Source organism: Calliphora vicina, chromosome 1 (assembly GCF_958450345.1).
Source record: "Calliphora vicina chromosome 1, idCalVici1.1, whole genome shotgun sequence".
In the NCBI taxonomy this organism is placed as follows: domain Eukaryota; kingdom Metazoa; phylum Arthropoda; class Insecta; order Diptera; family Calliphoridae; genus Calliphora; species Calliphora vicina.
In genome coordinates, this window is record NC_088780.1 from 170,060,311 (window position 1) to 170,076,349 (window position 16,039).

General features: G+C 31.0%; 4 protein-coding genes across 4 annotated transcripts; 2 read left to right on the forward strand and 2 right to left on the reverse strand.

The window, feature by feature from the left end:
* Positions 1–3,162: 3,162 nt before the first annotated feature.
* Positions 3,163–4,502, reverse strand: LOC135960834 (uncharacterized). The gene is made up of 3 exons (XM_065512235.1): positions 4,392–4,502; positions 3,897–4,195; positions 3,163–3,835 (listed from the first exon to the last, which is right to left on the reverse strand). The coding sequence occupies exons 1-3, from the start codon at positions 4,424–4,426 to the stop codon at positions 3,270–3,272; spliced, it is 900 nt and encodes a 299-aa protein (XP_065368307.1). The 5' UTR covers positions 4,427–4,502; the 3' UTR covers positions 3,163–3,269.
* Positions 4,503–4,999: 497 nt separating this feature from the next.
* Positions 5,000–6,799, forward strand: Ravus (ravus). The gene is made up of 3 exons (XM_065498160.1): positions 5,000–5,187; positions 5,250–5,597; positions 5,658–6,799. Exons 1-3 carry the CDS (start codon positions 5,117–5,119, stop codon positions 6,235–6,237), a joined length of 999 nt encoding a protein of 332 aa, XP_065354232.1. The 5' UTR covers positions 5,000–5,116; the 3' UTR covers positions 6,238–6,799.
* Positions 6,800–8,406: 1,607 nt separating this feature from the next.
* On the forward strand, positions 8,407–9,995 carry LOC135960845 (protein suppressor of variegation 3-7-like). Its single transcript, XM_065512247.1, has 3 exons — positions 8,407–8,618; positions 8,776–9,168; positions 9,244–9,995. Exons 1-3 carry the CDS (start codon positions 8,575–8,577, stop codon positions 9,887–9,889), a joined length of 1,083 nt encoding a protein of 360 aa, XP_065368319.1. The 5' UTR covers positions 8,407–8,574; the 3' UTR covers positions 9,890–9,995.
* Positions 9,996–12,275: 2,280 nt separating this feature from the next.
* On the reverse strand, positions 12,276–15,791 carry LOC135960855 (pyruvate kinase-like). The gene is made up of 2 exons (XM_065512257.1): positions 14,292–15,791; positions 12,276–12,637 (listed from the first exon to the last, which is right to left on the reverse strand). The coding sequence occupies exons 1-2, from the start codon at positions 15,670–15,672 to the stop codon at positions 12,438–12,440; spliced, it is 1,581 nt and encodes a 526-aa protein (XP_065368329.1). The 5' UTR covers positions 15,673–15,791; the 3' UTR covers positions 12,276–12,437.
* Between the last annotated feature and the right edge of the window lie 248 nt (positions 15,792–16,039).

A 16,039-nucleotide genomic window follows, 5' to 3' on the forward strand; every position in this document is an offset into this window, starting at 1 on the left:
CAACTGAAGTTCGGTTGCCATCCATAATCGACACATAAATTCCACTTCGTTAAAGATTATGTTGATAAGAAAATCATCGAATGCAAGTACTGCCCTTCAGAAGAAATGATTGCTGATATATTAACAAAACCTTTATCTAAATCAAAACTGGAAAACTTAAGATGCAAAGCCAATATGAAGACATTCGCAATTGAGGAAGAGTGTTGAAAATATACTTATGGGTCGATTATGGCAACCGAACTCTAGTTGCGTTGTCAGTTGCCTAAATGGTATGACAGATGGCAACTGGCAGCATAATTTGAAATTTGTGATTGCCCTCTGGCAACGCAACTGAAGTTCGAAGTTGTAGTATGAAATTGTTTTATGGAAATAAAAATTTTTCTGACTTTAAAAAAATAATATTCGATACTTGCATTACAACTTCTATAATTCGTTAATAAATTTTAATAAACTTTTGAGTTCACAATCTTAATAGAAAAATTAAATTTTGTTTAACAAACTTATTTCTATATTACTTACAGCTGCGGTCAAAATAATAGCACCGTGACATTCATATTAGTTGTGTTCGCGTACTTGATAATTTGTACAAATTATTACTGGAAGTTACGGAAGTTGCGTTCGTTTACTTTTAAAAACTTGTAAAATACACAAATATTGTAATTGTTCAAATGAATAAATGTAAATTAGATTTCTGTTATAATAATGCATTAAATATCTGTTTTTAAATGATATGGAGTACTACTTTTTGATTATTGTAGAAAATAGTATGTATTCAGTAATTAACACCTGGATACTCGATACTTTTATGTCACTTTATTAGAGACACCCAAACAATTATTTTTGATTATGTTAACGGTTAGTTTGTGCCATAGAGAATATACATAGAGCGGAAACTCTGCTGTCAAAGACCTAACTCAGTTGTCAAAAACCTAAGTGGTGAGAATGTATTAGTAGAAAAAACTATGTGAAAACAAAAACAACACTCGTATGTGTTATTATTTTGAGTAATTTTTTTGTTTGAGTTTTTTTCTAGTTTCCGCTCTATGTTTCTCTATGGTTTGTGCTTATAATAATATTTCATATTTTTTTTTTCTTTATATTATATTCTGTTATATTTAGTTTTTTTTTTCATATTGAATTTAATTATATGTACATAAATTCAATATTGTAGTATTGCTAATTGGGCCTTGATAGGCTTACGGCGCTTTTTTGAAAATAAATAAATAAAAAAAATGAGTTTGTTAATGAAAATTGTATAAAGCAATGTCAAATTAGCGTTTTTATAGATGTCGGCGTACTTTTACTTAGCGGTTTTGTAAAAAATATAATTTAATTAATATTTTTTTATAACTTATTGTTTTATAGCAAAAATATAGTTTAAATTAATATTAAGTGCTTCTTTTATTGATCATATAAAATTGAATTATTTATTCCACATATTCAATATATTCTTTGAATTATAAATATATTCTTTTTAATATAAAAACCACAATCAAACTATAATTTTAAAATCTATGTGTTTGTAAGATAAATTGAATATATTATCTTAAATTTTGGTTGAAATTGGATTTGGAGGACATTCTATAGAAGTCTGATATCAAACAATTATTATTGGTGAAACTTTTCTAGGATTCAAATAATTTAAATTTTGTTCTTATAATGGTCACCGAATAACTGCAACACTAGTCGTCACTTTTGACCACAGTGCAGAACATAAATGCCAGATTTTCGAAACGGTTGGCCAATTAAAATAGTAAAATTAATTTTTTTGTTTTTAATTGTATTCATTTCGATATAAATAGATTAAAATTATAATTTTATGGCGATTTTTTAAAACGAAAATATAAATATTCTATATTATTTCGACAATTTCTTACGATGGTGCTATTATTTTGACTGGACAAAATCTGGGTATTTTTTAAAAATACCATATAATTGATTGAAAGTTTAATATTTTTTTTTTTTAAAAAAGTCGACCTTTTGACTTTTCCAATTCTTGAGCTATTAAACGATTCTAGTATTTTTTGAAAAGGCTATTTATTAATTATCCTATGTTCGCGTAAGACCCCTTTCACACTAGGCAATTTAGTTGCGCAAGTCTCCTGCCCAAGAACAAAACAGCATGCAAAATTTTCTTCTCCTCAACCAGAAATTACCTGTGATATCTACAAACACAAGAGACTTGCCTAATGTGAAAGGGGTCTAAGTTACTGGATAATTTTGGAAAGTACACGAACCACCTAATATCTTAGTGTAAAAAATACATTTATTGATACGTCGTTTGCTATGTTTAGCAATAGAAATGAGAGGTATCCAGGCGATAATGTATTAAGTAATATCACTTTTATTTCTGATAGTTAGATTTAAATTTATAAAGTAGTAAACTAATGTACATTACTAATTTGAAATGTTTATTATAAAAAACTTTTCTAAAATTGTCTGCAATTCCCGTCCCCTTAATAAAACAATAGTGTATAATATTTTTATCATTTCGAAATAATTGGGTTTAAAAGTTTTGTGTTAGTAGACATCTAGAACAAAAGTAATATTTCAATTGATCTTGATAATGGTGTATATGCTTATACACTATTGTTTTATTGAGGGGACGATACGATATCTAAAAAGTTTTAGTTCTTATAGAAATTTCATTTTTGTAGAAATAGCATGATTTTAAAAAAAATGTATTTGTTCCATATTCAGTTTTAGTAGACTGTTCCCCATTTTCTCAATATCTGGTTATCGTTTTTCGTAACGATAAACCTCCAATTAACATTTTTTTTGTATGAGAACTGTCAGTTTATCGTCACGATAAAAAATATCCAGAGATTGCGAAAATGGGTGTTTCAATTAAATATATTTTTTAACAATCTAAAAAATACTTATTTGATTTTTCAACTTTTTGAGATATCGTAATTGATTGTTCGACTTTTTCAGCCAAAACTCAATATACATATGATTAATTATTAAAATGTTATATCGCACACCCAGTTCAAAAGTGATACAACTCAAAATTGTTCGGGTTTATATGCTTAAACTCTACCTATAAAAAAATTATATCAGTGTATTTTGTTGTTGTTGTTAACTGTTGCTAAAAAAAAATTTTTTTGCGATTACTAAAAAATTACAATTTTGAGTTGTGTTACTTTTGAGCTGGGTGTGCGATATGTTTATGTTTGTATACCGCTTTATTGAAATATGTACTTAGATTCCTTAATAATAAACATACATACTTAGATATTTGTATGTATTTAAAATATAAGAGTATGTGATTAATTGATTTCCTTTTTTTGTTGATACGAGTAGACATATTGGGTCACTGTTGGAGTGCATTGAGTGGTTTGCTGATTTCCTGCACTTGTGTTAAGATGATTGGGATCTGCAGTAAGGACTGGATCTATCGTAACCACATTTGCCACTTGTGTGGGCATGGTTACAACGGACTGTTGTTGGACTTTCTCTTGAGCCTCCTTCTCGCAAATTGCGCGAAGTTCAAATTCAGCTATAACTTGTGAAACTCGACTTTTTACTTCAGCCGCTAGTTTGGGTGGTAAATTTTTAACAGTAGCGCTTATCGCCTCGAAAAACATATCAAAGCTATCCTTTTTAGGTTGTGGTGGTGGAGGAGGTCGTCTAGAATGATGTTGAGGGGAATAATAATAATCGCTCATGTCATGACATTCTCGTTTTGGGTATATATAGTTGGAACCACTCTCAATTTTATCTACCGGTGCTCTACTATGTTGGGTTTTAATTTTTTTAAAAGGAGTTTCATTCTCGAAATTGGTACGTTCAATGTCTAGCGTGTATGACTTCATATGTGGCTCCTTTTTTACATCTGTCAAAACATAAAGAACATAATATCTGGAATCACTTATTGTTTACAAATTGAAACTTACAGCGCCTTCTGGTTTTAGTGAGAAGTAGACGGACAGCATCCTCTCCTTCATTTAGCAAAATTTCCTGGTTTCTTGCGTGTTTTGCAGTTCTCTCGTGTCTTTGCAACCTAAATCTGTTGTTATCCAACGGACGTTGGCAAGCTCTACAATATGGCCTATTGGGATCATCTTCGCAACGCGACAACCACGGAGAAAATAAACTCAACCACTTTTCACAAAAGTTTCGATTTTCCTTTACTTTGACAGTTGGTTTTCTTTCTACCTCAATTTCATTCTCCTTTTTCAATGGAGTTATATTCCTACAAAAATACAATATTACTGAAATCTTTAAGTAAATGGGACATTTCAATGTTGGTTTACTCCTTGTATATACATGTAGTATGTACCCGTAAACACAACAATTAATATGGTCTCCAGTTGCTTTTCACGCCATTTATATGCACCGCATTAAAGTTGACATTGCAAAACTATTTTATTAGATCTTTACGCACTTACCAATTTGATTCATTAGAATTTTCATTGATACTCATTTTGTTGTTATAGATTATTTATTATATTTGTTTTGTTTATATTTCGTCAAAAAGCAACTTTTTAATAGTACTAAAAGTACTTGGATTGTTTTTTTCTCTATTGAAAGTACTTATCAGCTATTACGAAGCCAACGTTGTCAGAAAACAGAGTTGCCGGACTATTTTATTCTAAACATTTACTTGACAATGTATACATGCATTTTTCATTAGCCGCAGCGGAAACAGTTCGAGAACTAATTCACTATTTTAGATTATTGATAAGCACCTAGGGAGTAATTTTTGGGTAATTCTTAAATGTTTTTGTTTGGAGTATCAATCATTGATCGATAAAAAAAGCCGATAGAATTCCGGACACAAATTTGTTCATGTTCTTCGGTGTTTGGAAAATGTATCGATGTTCAGAAAATTACGAAAAATATTTAGTAGGACTGAGATTACATTAGGCTTGATTATTAGCGAATACTACAATTGTTAACATAAAAATAAAAACTGCTGATTTCGATTTTGTTCGTGTTGTCAATACTTTTTTTTATATACATTTTTGGTTTCTGGCAACCATGTTATTAGTTGTGTTTGTGTACGCGAAAAAAATTTTCCAACAAAGGCCTTATTTTTAGCCTTTTCCCTTAAATTAATTTTACTTTCAAATCTTGCATATATACTTAGAATTCAAAATAATAAATTCCAAGAATGACCGACGAGGAACACGAAATAACGTACGACGATCACGAATTGATCGAAGAGCTTGAACAAGATATCAGGTTTGTGCTGTGATAATAAAATTTCTCAATAGACGTCATCAGACAGAATCTTTCCCTTTTAGTACAAACCCCACAAACAACAGCGGAAACAACAGCGATGAACTTAAGCCGAAAAAAAGAGTACATAAAACTTTAGGGGAATTGCGCCAACCAAGGCAAAAGTTTTGCCCGAGATGGCAACTTGAATTTCCCTGGTTAAGACCAAATCGTGCAGATGAATCAATCGGGTATTGTAGTATTTGTAGAAGGGAGCTAGTATGTAAAAAGAGCCATTTGGAAAGACACCAAAGATCATTTAAGCATATGCGACTACAAGGGTTTGAAAATGTGTTTACCGTTAATGAACCGGAAGCGGATCTAATTGAGGCACATACTTCTGGCTACTTGGATAATGATCCCAATCAAGACTAGTATGTTTTCATTTATTTTTTGTTAAGTCTCAGCATTTATTTTTTTTTGGCAATTTTTAGTCAAGTCGAGGAAATGTTGGACGAATTGGATGAAGAGTACACAACAATTAAGGTGGAGCCAACGAGAACATCGTCTTTAAATAGTCCTGTTATGGTAAAAGCAAAATACAATACCAAGACACCCCCAAAGAAACGTGCTACAGTTAAAACTGAACCTAGACGGTCGTCTCTGTCTCCACAAACAACCTTTGAAAGATCTCCACAGAATACAATCTCTCATTTTAAAAGCATGGAATATGATAGAAGAGGGGACTATTATTATTCAACGCCGTCTCCACCGAAGAAAGACAGCTTCGATTTATTTTTTGATTCAATTAGTGCGACTGTAAAAAATCTGCCACCCAAATTAGCGGCAGAAGTTAAAAGTAAAGTCTCGCAAGTTATTGCCGAATTTGAACTTCGAGCCATATGTGAACAAGAAGCCCAAGATAAGGCACAACAATCTATTGTTACTATACCCACTCAAGTAGCAAGTGTCATTACGGTCGATCCATCTATAAATACTAACCATAGTGAGCAACAGACCGTTGATGGCGTTACTCACTATGTTTATGCATATCAGCCAAAAATACAAGATTAGTTTTCTATGTTTTAAATTCCTAATGTTATGGACAAACAATATTAAAATAAAATACGTACTAAGTTTTTTGAAAAAATTTGCAATATTTTAAATCCATACGCTAGCGAGTAAACCGTTTATTGTGTCTTAAACGTTGATTGCCACCAAATTAAGTCTACGACTAAACATTACGTGCTCACATATATATTTAAAAAGTAACTCAATACGTGTTTGCATCTTCTACGAGGTAATATTCTGTATATTAATAAAGATACAGTATTAAAAAGAACCTTGTCAATTTGTGTAACAGTTAAGAAATTTCTGGGTATAGATCGATATCAGGGCTATCTGCATGTTTCCCAAAAATGTGTTTTTGATGCTAAACTCTTCAGTCATAGATAAAATATACATAGAGCGGAAACTAGAAAGACTCAAACAAAAAAATTACACAAAAAAGTTACACGAGTGCTATTTTTGTTTTCCCATAGTTTTTTTTACTAATACTATTATTAAGCAATTTGCTGTTTACACATGACAAATATTTGACGAAAAAGATGTAACCAATAAATAAAATATATTTGAATTCTTTTATTTATTTATTTATTTAATTTATTTCAAAAACTTATTTTACTTATTATTTGGTGCTGTTTAATCTTACAAAACACTTGTAAGAGTAAACACGTCAAACACATTTGTGCTAAAAAAGTGGTTACGCTTTTTTGAGCTAATATTTGCAATGTTTGACCATACCTTTACCATAAACCACTAATTTTGGATTGGTTATTTCTTTGTTTTTTTATCACAATGGGATCAGATTTGAATGGACCCAAGTGAGCTGCTTGCGGAGCAGCAGCCCATGGAACCAATTAATTGCTTGTGTACCAATGATTTTATTATTGTGGTAATGGCTGGGAGCCGTTTATGGAACAGTGTATTATTTACTTAGTTTTAATGTATAGTATTAGTGAATTTTTTTGCTCAGGATATTTTCTATGTAATATGAATTTTTGTATGACCTTTTTGGTTCTATATTACATGAATAAATAACAAAGGTCTTTGACATGAGAGTTTCCGCTCTATGTATATTTTCTCTATGTCTTCAGTATTATATTTATTTATTCAAGATTGTAATACAAAGCCATCCTAGGCCAAAATATAAATATGTATTACATAGTAATAAAAATCCTGAGATATAAACTATACTTAGTAAAAAGCAAATAACAATTAAAATAAATGGTCCTATTACATTCATACAAACAAGCAAAATTATTTTATATTAAAAAGTTTAAAAATTTTCCGACCGGCCGTAGGCCAACGATCAGCGAAACCAGTGTTCGACTTACCATAGAGTTTAAAACCCTCCGTCCGGAAGTAGACCGACAGTCAAGAAAACTATTTTATGCGAAGCCGTTAGATCAAACTCCTACCGCCAAGAAAACAATTTTTGGGACAACTGTTTTTAGCCATAAAACCAAGATTATAAAAGTTATTTTAAGTAAAATCATGGCTATATAATAATACTTACCTTTATTACGGTATTTTTTAAAAAATTCAATAAGAAAAATACTTTGGAGAAAAATACGAAAATCCGGAATTGAGTCCAAATGATATAAAAAATTATTCAATCCGATAACAAATATATACAAATGTAGAATAAAATTTTAGTTTCAACTTCAGAGACGTATTATGACCGGCGACAAAATCACCTTCCTATTTCCCCTATTTCAAGGTTTATTTTCTTTATCTATAGAAAAGACATCAGTGCATTATGTTGTTGTTAACTGTGGCTAAAAAAAACACAAATGTCTTTCATTATGTTTCAATTGGTATATATTTATTTTCGATTTCTGAAAAATTAAAATTTTGAGATGTGTCACTTTTGAACTGGGTGTGCGATATGTAATAAATGTTATTTGTTGTTTTCCATTTTAAAAAATCGCGTTGCCAACACAATTTATGAAATCGCCTCTGATAATTTGGTCAGCAAATCATAGTATGGCAACATTTGACTTAAAAAGTAATGTAATTTTTACGAATTTCTTAAATCTGTACATATATTTACTGTAACAAATACGTAAGGCCAGGGCTATTTAATTACCTTTTATGATTATTCTTAAATATGTGAGCGTATAAATATATGAAATTAGAAGGGAATAATTTCAATCTATGCAAAATTGTGTAAACTAAAATACTTAGATTTGCCGAAAAAGTAGCTAGATTACCATCACTGTCGGCAGCGTTGGCTTCGTTTTGTCGATAACTACTTTTACGAAGATTTTAGTACTATTTGTAAATATATAAAGTCGTCTGCATAAAAATTGCTTAAATTAGGTAAAGTTTTGATATTGGTGTAATATTATGAATAAATTGAGTTTTCATGAAGATCCCCATGATCCAGAATGGTAAGTTTAGACGAAATTATGAAAATGGCGCGAGTAGTCGGTCCAATGTATGAAATGAGAATAATAAAAACAGCATTGCATTCGGCCATAATCCTACTACTTTTGTGAGTTTTGTTAAGAAAACCTACTATTTTTTGGCACAATTATATTTGTTTAGGAAAGTAACAAAATTGAAAACTGAGCCAGGAACCGTTAAAGATCATCACAACACGTCTTCTAGTAAGGTGAAGTATTCTCAAAAGTTTTGTGAAAAATGGCTGAGTATATTTTCGCCGTGGCTGTCGCCTTGTGAAGACGATCCAAATAAACCATTTTGTCGAGCTTGTCAATGTCGACTGGACTGTAATAGATGTCATTTGCAAAGGCATGAAAGGACGAGTAAACATGCTCGTAATCTTGAGATTCTATTGAATAAGGGCGAGGGGGCTGCTCGTCAGAATCTTAGCATACGTCAAGAGCGCAGTAAGTATTATCAACAGCGCAAAAAAATCAGCTCGTCGGTTGGCTCACAGGAGGATTCTGAAATGGGAATGGAGGACTACATTGATGAGTAAGTATTTGTTTTATAAACTCCCTTTCGCAGTTGATTCACTTTAAATTATTTAAATTTATTGCGCGATTACAGAGCAGACCAGGGAACAGAATACGGATATGAGCAAGCGGACACTAATTCAGAAGAACAGTACATACATGAAGAAACTATTTGTAAGCAAGAACCAATCACTGTAGATGAAATGAATCAGCAGATGATTGTGGCACGGTCGACATCAAAAAATAATGTTGGGCGTCCACGTAAAATAGCCAAAATTATGGAAAACACCAGTGTCCATGGTCCAGATGAAGTTGCAGACAGAAAGGATCCTATGAAACGATTGATGCAAATTCAAAGGGACAAGAGTGAATTAATGGATTCATTCAAAGAACTAATGAGTAGTTCAGCGCCACACCTCTCACCGCCCAGGGAAAAAAATCATGTTGACTTGTTTTTTGAAAGCGTCAGCTCAAGCGTAAAAGCCCTTTCGCCTAAATTGATTGCTGAATCGAAGATGAGAGTATCTCAGTTAATATGTGAATTGGAGCTACGAGCTCTAACGGAGAGTGAGCAGGCTAATAATGCTCAAAATTCCAGTTCTAGCGTTGTCGTTTCGCAGGAGAGTAGTGGAGGAACTTATATAATAAATCAACAAGTCTCACATGTCGGTGCAAATCATCAACAGTCGGATACAAACCGACAAGTTGATGAGGTTCAAGATTATGAAGCCTTAAGTTAAATGATTTTTCGTCGTTTTTATTTAAGTATATAGTTTAATTCTGAAACTATCTTAACAATAAATTGTTTCGTATTTTACATACATACGAGGATACACGATTACATTATTTTTACGTTTTTATATTTTAACAAGTAAGAGAGCTATGTGCCGAATCTTATATACCCTTCACCAAATTATACTATAAAATACAATTTTTAAATATTTTTAGGTAAACAAAATTTATTTTGGTATAAATCAAGACCTGCGAAACAGCTTGAATTTTGAAAAAAAAAATTAGTGTTGAAGTTTAGTAGTATGAAAGCCTAAATGTAAAAAAAATTGTCTGCTTTCTTAAGGTTTTCGAGTTATACACCTTTAAAGTTTTGATATATGTTTGTATACTATACTGGATAATACTTCTAGACAATATGGATATCAATTGAAAGTGCTCGGAAAGGGCTTTGGATTTATATATAATATGACCAAATCCATTAACCCATTGTGAGCCTTGGACTGTATTTAAGAGTTGTTTTTAATAAAGTGTTGTTATCTCGAAAATTAACCAATATAATGATTATTTATGTTATACAACTTTTTGTAGAGAACCTTGCTTTCATTTGATTTTTAGTCCTAACCCTTTAAATCACGCAGTGAGGTTAAAAATCATGAATTTATAAAAAATACATATTTATTTAAATACTAGTTGTCCGCTCCGGCTTCGCTTGGTAGCTATTTACTAATGTTAGTTCTTCAAGTTTCTCCAACCCACATACACCTGCCTGTTCTTATTTATTTGTAAATATATTATATATATAATATATAATAAATATATATAAAATATAATCTTCTATTCAATAGAATTATACGATTTGTTTATAATCTTAGAATTAGATCACATGTTTCTGATTATGTAATTAACTTTTTGGGGTGTAAATTTAGTAGATTTATAGAGATTAGGTTTCTTTTGCAGTTTTATAAGATTATTTTAGCGGATACCCCTGAGTACTTGGTAAGACTTTTTGAATTTTCGGAATCCACAAATAATTTATCCTCGAATTAACAGTTCAATTTATGAGAGATCGTTTCAGGTTCGAACTACAAGGATTTGGAACATTCTACCCAAATCCTTAAGAAGATTTAATTTATCAGATAATAACTTTAGAAATAAGCTTGTAGAATATTTTTACCTTAATGATCATGTAATTGAAGATAACTAAATTTATAAAAAATCCTATTTTGAACGTAATTTATATATGTTATTTAATTTTTTAATTTATTATTTTTTTTAATTTTCATGTTTAATTTAATATCTTGTTTAGTGTTTAATGTCCATTTTTTATTTTAAGCGATTGCAAATTTATGTAGTAGTATTTGTTAGTGAGTAGTTTGTAAGCCATATTTGGCCCAATGGGCTTGGTTAATAAATTGTATTAATTATCAAAAAAAAAAATATCTAAATTTGTACTGCATACTTTATGGAGCTTTTTTTATTACAGTTGACAGGAGTCAAAAAAAAATTTCCGAGTTTTACCCGGAATTTTTAGATTTTTTTTCTTTACAAACCATCTCCTGAAAACATTTCCCTTTCTTTTTAAAGCATGGAATGTAGTTGGTGTATCTTCCAATGCATATATAGGGTCCATTATACTGTCATCGCTATTTTGATAGTATTTTCCATTTATAATATATCTTTAAACAAATTAAATCTTGTAATGTCCTATAATTTCTTCAAGTCATTATTATACCCTTCACCTTCGTGAGAAGGGTATATATAAGTTTGTCATTCCGTTTGTAATTTCTACATTTTTCATTTCCGACCCTATAAAGTATATATATTCTGGATCCTTATAGATAGCGGAGTCGATTAAGCCATGTCCGTCTGTTAGTTGAAATCAATTTTCTGAAGACCCCAGATATCTTCGGGATCCAAATCTTCAATAATTCTGTCAGACATGCTTTCGAGAAGTTTGCTATTTAAAATCAGCAAAATCCGTCCATAAATAACGGAGATATGAGCAAAAAACCGGGACAACCTCGATTTTTGACCTATTTTTGATCTATATATGGATTACTAAGTCATTAATATAGACAATATGGATATCTAATGATAGATATTTCAAAGTCCATTGCAACGATGTAGATAAGGCTATAGTAAGTTGGACCTACAATGGGTCAAAATCGGGAAAAATATTTTTTGACCCGAATTTTTTTTCATCAAAAAATTTATTTTGTCATAAATTTTTTTTCCAAAAAAAAATTAAAAAACAATTTTGAAAAACAATTAAAAAAATAAATTTAGTTTACCTAAAAATATTTAAAAAAATTTATTTAAAAAATTTAGAGTACTAGGTGTCTAACTTTTTCGTTATTTTCCAGTCTGTTTAATTTTTAATTTACCTATGATTTATCTATTTTATTTATTCATTCATTTAATAAATTGCCAAACAGGTCATACAAAAATTCATATTATGTACATATATAGAAAATATCCAGAGCAAGTAAAATGCACTAATACTATACATTCAAACTAAGATTATGGATGGTAACCGAACTTTGCATTGTCAGTTGCCTAAATGATATTACGGAAATCTTCTTGCTCAAAAAATGCATAAACTAATCGCATTGTGTTCGTAAATCCTGCACCATCTTTCCACGGCGAAAGAATCACAACCGAATCACCACTTTTTATAATTTTCATAAGATTAGCAACGTTCATACTAAATTGTACTCTAGCATCCATTTCGTTCAACCAACTTTTTTTGGAAATTCCTATGAAAATTAAAAAAAATAAAATGAAAACAATTAGTATTTCTTCAAAATCTGTATACATATATAATATATATATGTATATATTCAGCCCAATCTATATATATAAAAATTAAATGGTCCATGTATGTAATGTCATCACGTGAGAACGGCTGGAGCGAATTGGCTGATTTTTTTTTTATTCGATTAAAAATTTTCAGGAGACAATCATCTATTTTAACTGGCTGTCATCTATAAAATTTGTGTCCTCTATACGTCATCTTTTTTCATAATCTGCCATCTTTTGTCATCTTAATTTTTAAAATCAAAAAAAAATTTGGAAATACTAGACTATGCTACATTTTTCCAAAGTTTCATTAAAATCGTCCTAAAAACATGTAACGTTTCGCTATCTTTCAATTAGAAATTCCAAATATTGAAATATTTGACCTTCCCGATTTAAGGGTTAACGTTTTCGATTTTAATAAAACTTTCAGAGTATGTTTAACATTTTCTGTACTATAATATTCTGAATAGGTTTATTTAAAATTCGCCAAATAATTTTCCCGAAAATCGAAGGTTCTGAAAAAAATAGAGAAGATATTGACATAATTTTTTCATATTTTTATTCCCTATTATATTCTCTATAAATCCCATTAAGATGATCAAAAAATTCTGAAATTTGCTAAACAAATTTTTTTTAAATTTTAAGTGGAGTTTTGGAACTGCCGTTAATTAAATTAAATTTGTTTGATCATACCTGCGAATAGGTTACCGGTGTACTATGAAAACAAAAACTCAAATACAAGTAAATATAGAAAATTCTCAAAATATAATAATTTTGTTCCAACATATCTAGTGGCCTGGAGAATCTATATAAATATATATAAAAATGAAATGGTCCATGTATGTAATGGCATCATGTGAGAACGGCTGGAGCGATTTGGCGATTTTTTTTATTCGATTCGAAATTTTCAGGAGATGGTTTGTAAAGAAAAAAAAATTAAAAAATTCCGGGTAAAACTCGGAATTTTTTTTCCCCCTTTTAATTGCACCTCAAATCTTCAACGTCGTTGCGCCACCAGTTAACGTTATCCTATCATCCTAATAATACACTTCTAGTGGGAGACGGCCTGTACCCTGAAATGTTTCTTCGTCCATACAATCTTGGAGCTCTATAATATAAATACATATGTATATGTGAACGTAAATTTTTCTGTAAAAAATTTTGAATTCAAATAAATTTTTTACTTTTTTCTTTATGTCATCTATTTTCATTTTCAAAATCTTTCAATTAATTTTACTTTTATACCTAAGTATGTATTGCTCTAAATTTAGTTTTTTCTGTGTATGCATTCTGATATTAGCCTTTGTAAAAATGATTCAGCATTCATTGGTCAGACACTAAGAATAAATCAACACGAAGGAAATTTGTTTACTCACAAAACTTCTTCACAAAGGTTTCTCTACTAAAAAAATAAACATGCTTTAAGAACCTACATAAATAAACACCAATAAAGCATTAGTAATACAACAGAAACTTCAAATGAATAGTAGCTTAAATTGCAAACCATTACTGCTTCTTGAAGTTGGAAATACATACATACATATTTCTAAGTAGCAGTTGAAGTAGTTGAGAAAGCAATAGAAAAATATGTAGTTTATAGTAGCGTTATACCTGTATACATTATTGGAGTTACTCCTCGATACAGATGAGATTGTTTAAATGTTCTTGGACATTTTGTCACAGCTAGAATCGGGCATCTAGGCCTATATTTAGCTAATAAGTATGATGATTTCCCCGAAGCCGTCAAAGATATAATAGCAGTGGCTGATGACTTTTTGGCAGCATCGACTGCTGCAATAGCTATAGCATGTGCCGCATCTAAACATGCTGGATTTCTGAGCAAAAGATCCTCAAACATGTGTCTATTGCAAAGTGCGAGTTCAGCCTCGTGAGTTATGTCACATGCATGGGAAATAGATTCTGAGGGAAATTGACCTATGGCAGTTTCACTAGAAAGCATAACACAATCAGCACCATCTAAAATAGCATTCCCCAAATCAGAAACTTCAGATTTAGTGGGACAATTTGAGTATCGCATTGACTCCAATAGTTTTGTAGCTAAAATAATAGGTTTTCCTGCTCTGTTGCAACGCGCCATTACTGCTTTTTGTGCTAGGAATACTTTGGCATAATGCATTTCAATTGCAACATCAGCACTAGCAAAAATGATACCGTCTGAAGCTGAAATAATTTCGTCCACATTGTGTAAACCCTGCTCGCAATCAATTTTTGCTATTATTTTAATATCTTTCCCTTTTTCTCCCAACAACGAACGCACCTCTTTCACAGCTGATGCACTTCGCATTGATGAAGCAAAAATAATGTCTATTTTATATTCTAGAGCAAATTTTAAATCACTGACATCCTTTTTGGATACGGCCGGTAGATCAACGCTCACACCGGGAAGGTTTACTTTTTTTCTTGAGCCCATCATACCGCCACGTTCAACTTGACAGGTTATGCAATCTACCCCGACCTCTTTAACAATTAACTTTAATGATCCATCATTTATGTAGACCAAGTTACCAGGTTGGACTACATTGATTATATTATCGTAGTCCACATAGATGCATTCACGATTTCCCTTGTCCATAAGATCGCGATTTATCGATAAACGTAAACTATCATTGACTTTTAATTCCACTTGTGAATTTGGTCCGCCTTCTAAAATACCAGTTCTAATTTCAGGGCCCTTTGTGTCTAAAGCTACAGCTACCTGAATCATATAGCCCATTTCCTTGGTGCAGTCTTGTTCTGCATTGCGCAGCAATCGTATGGTTTCAGCATGAAGTTCATGTGTCTCATGAGACAAATTTAAACGAGCAATAGTCATTCCAGCCTTAATCATTTTCTTAAGCACATCCGATGAACGAGAAGCCTTTGATATTGTTCCGATAACACCCGTTAAACGATAATGTGAAGCTGGTTCCATAAAATTTAATTTGCACGTATGCTCCAGTAAGGAATTTTCTTCGGCCAACGTATTTGCCATCTTATTTTAATATATACTAGAAATTTTAAACGTGGATTTTTTTAAATTTTTTTATTGAATTGATTGAAGGTAAATCTAAATTTGTAATCGATTCGGTATGAATCTTAAATCAATGCCCTGTAAGTCGAATCCGAGTAAAGTTTTCGATTTCAAAACGAATTCATATACATACATATGTACATATTTTGTGAATTCGTTCTAACTCATGCTTTTAAACGAAAATTTCCCTATGCCCACATTTTTGCTGTGGACTGGCGGTTTTCTCTGGTAACATGTGGTATAATATCCTAAGATTGATTCAAATTGTGAATATGATTGTTATCTTTATTATGTTATGTTCTTAGTCGTATGCATATTTGTGGATATG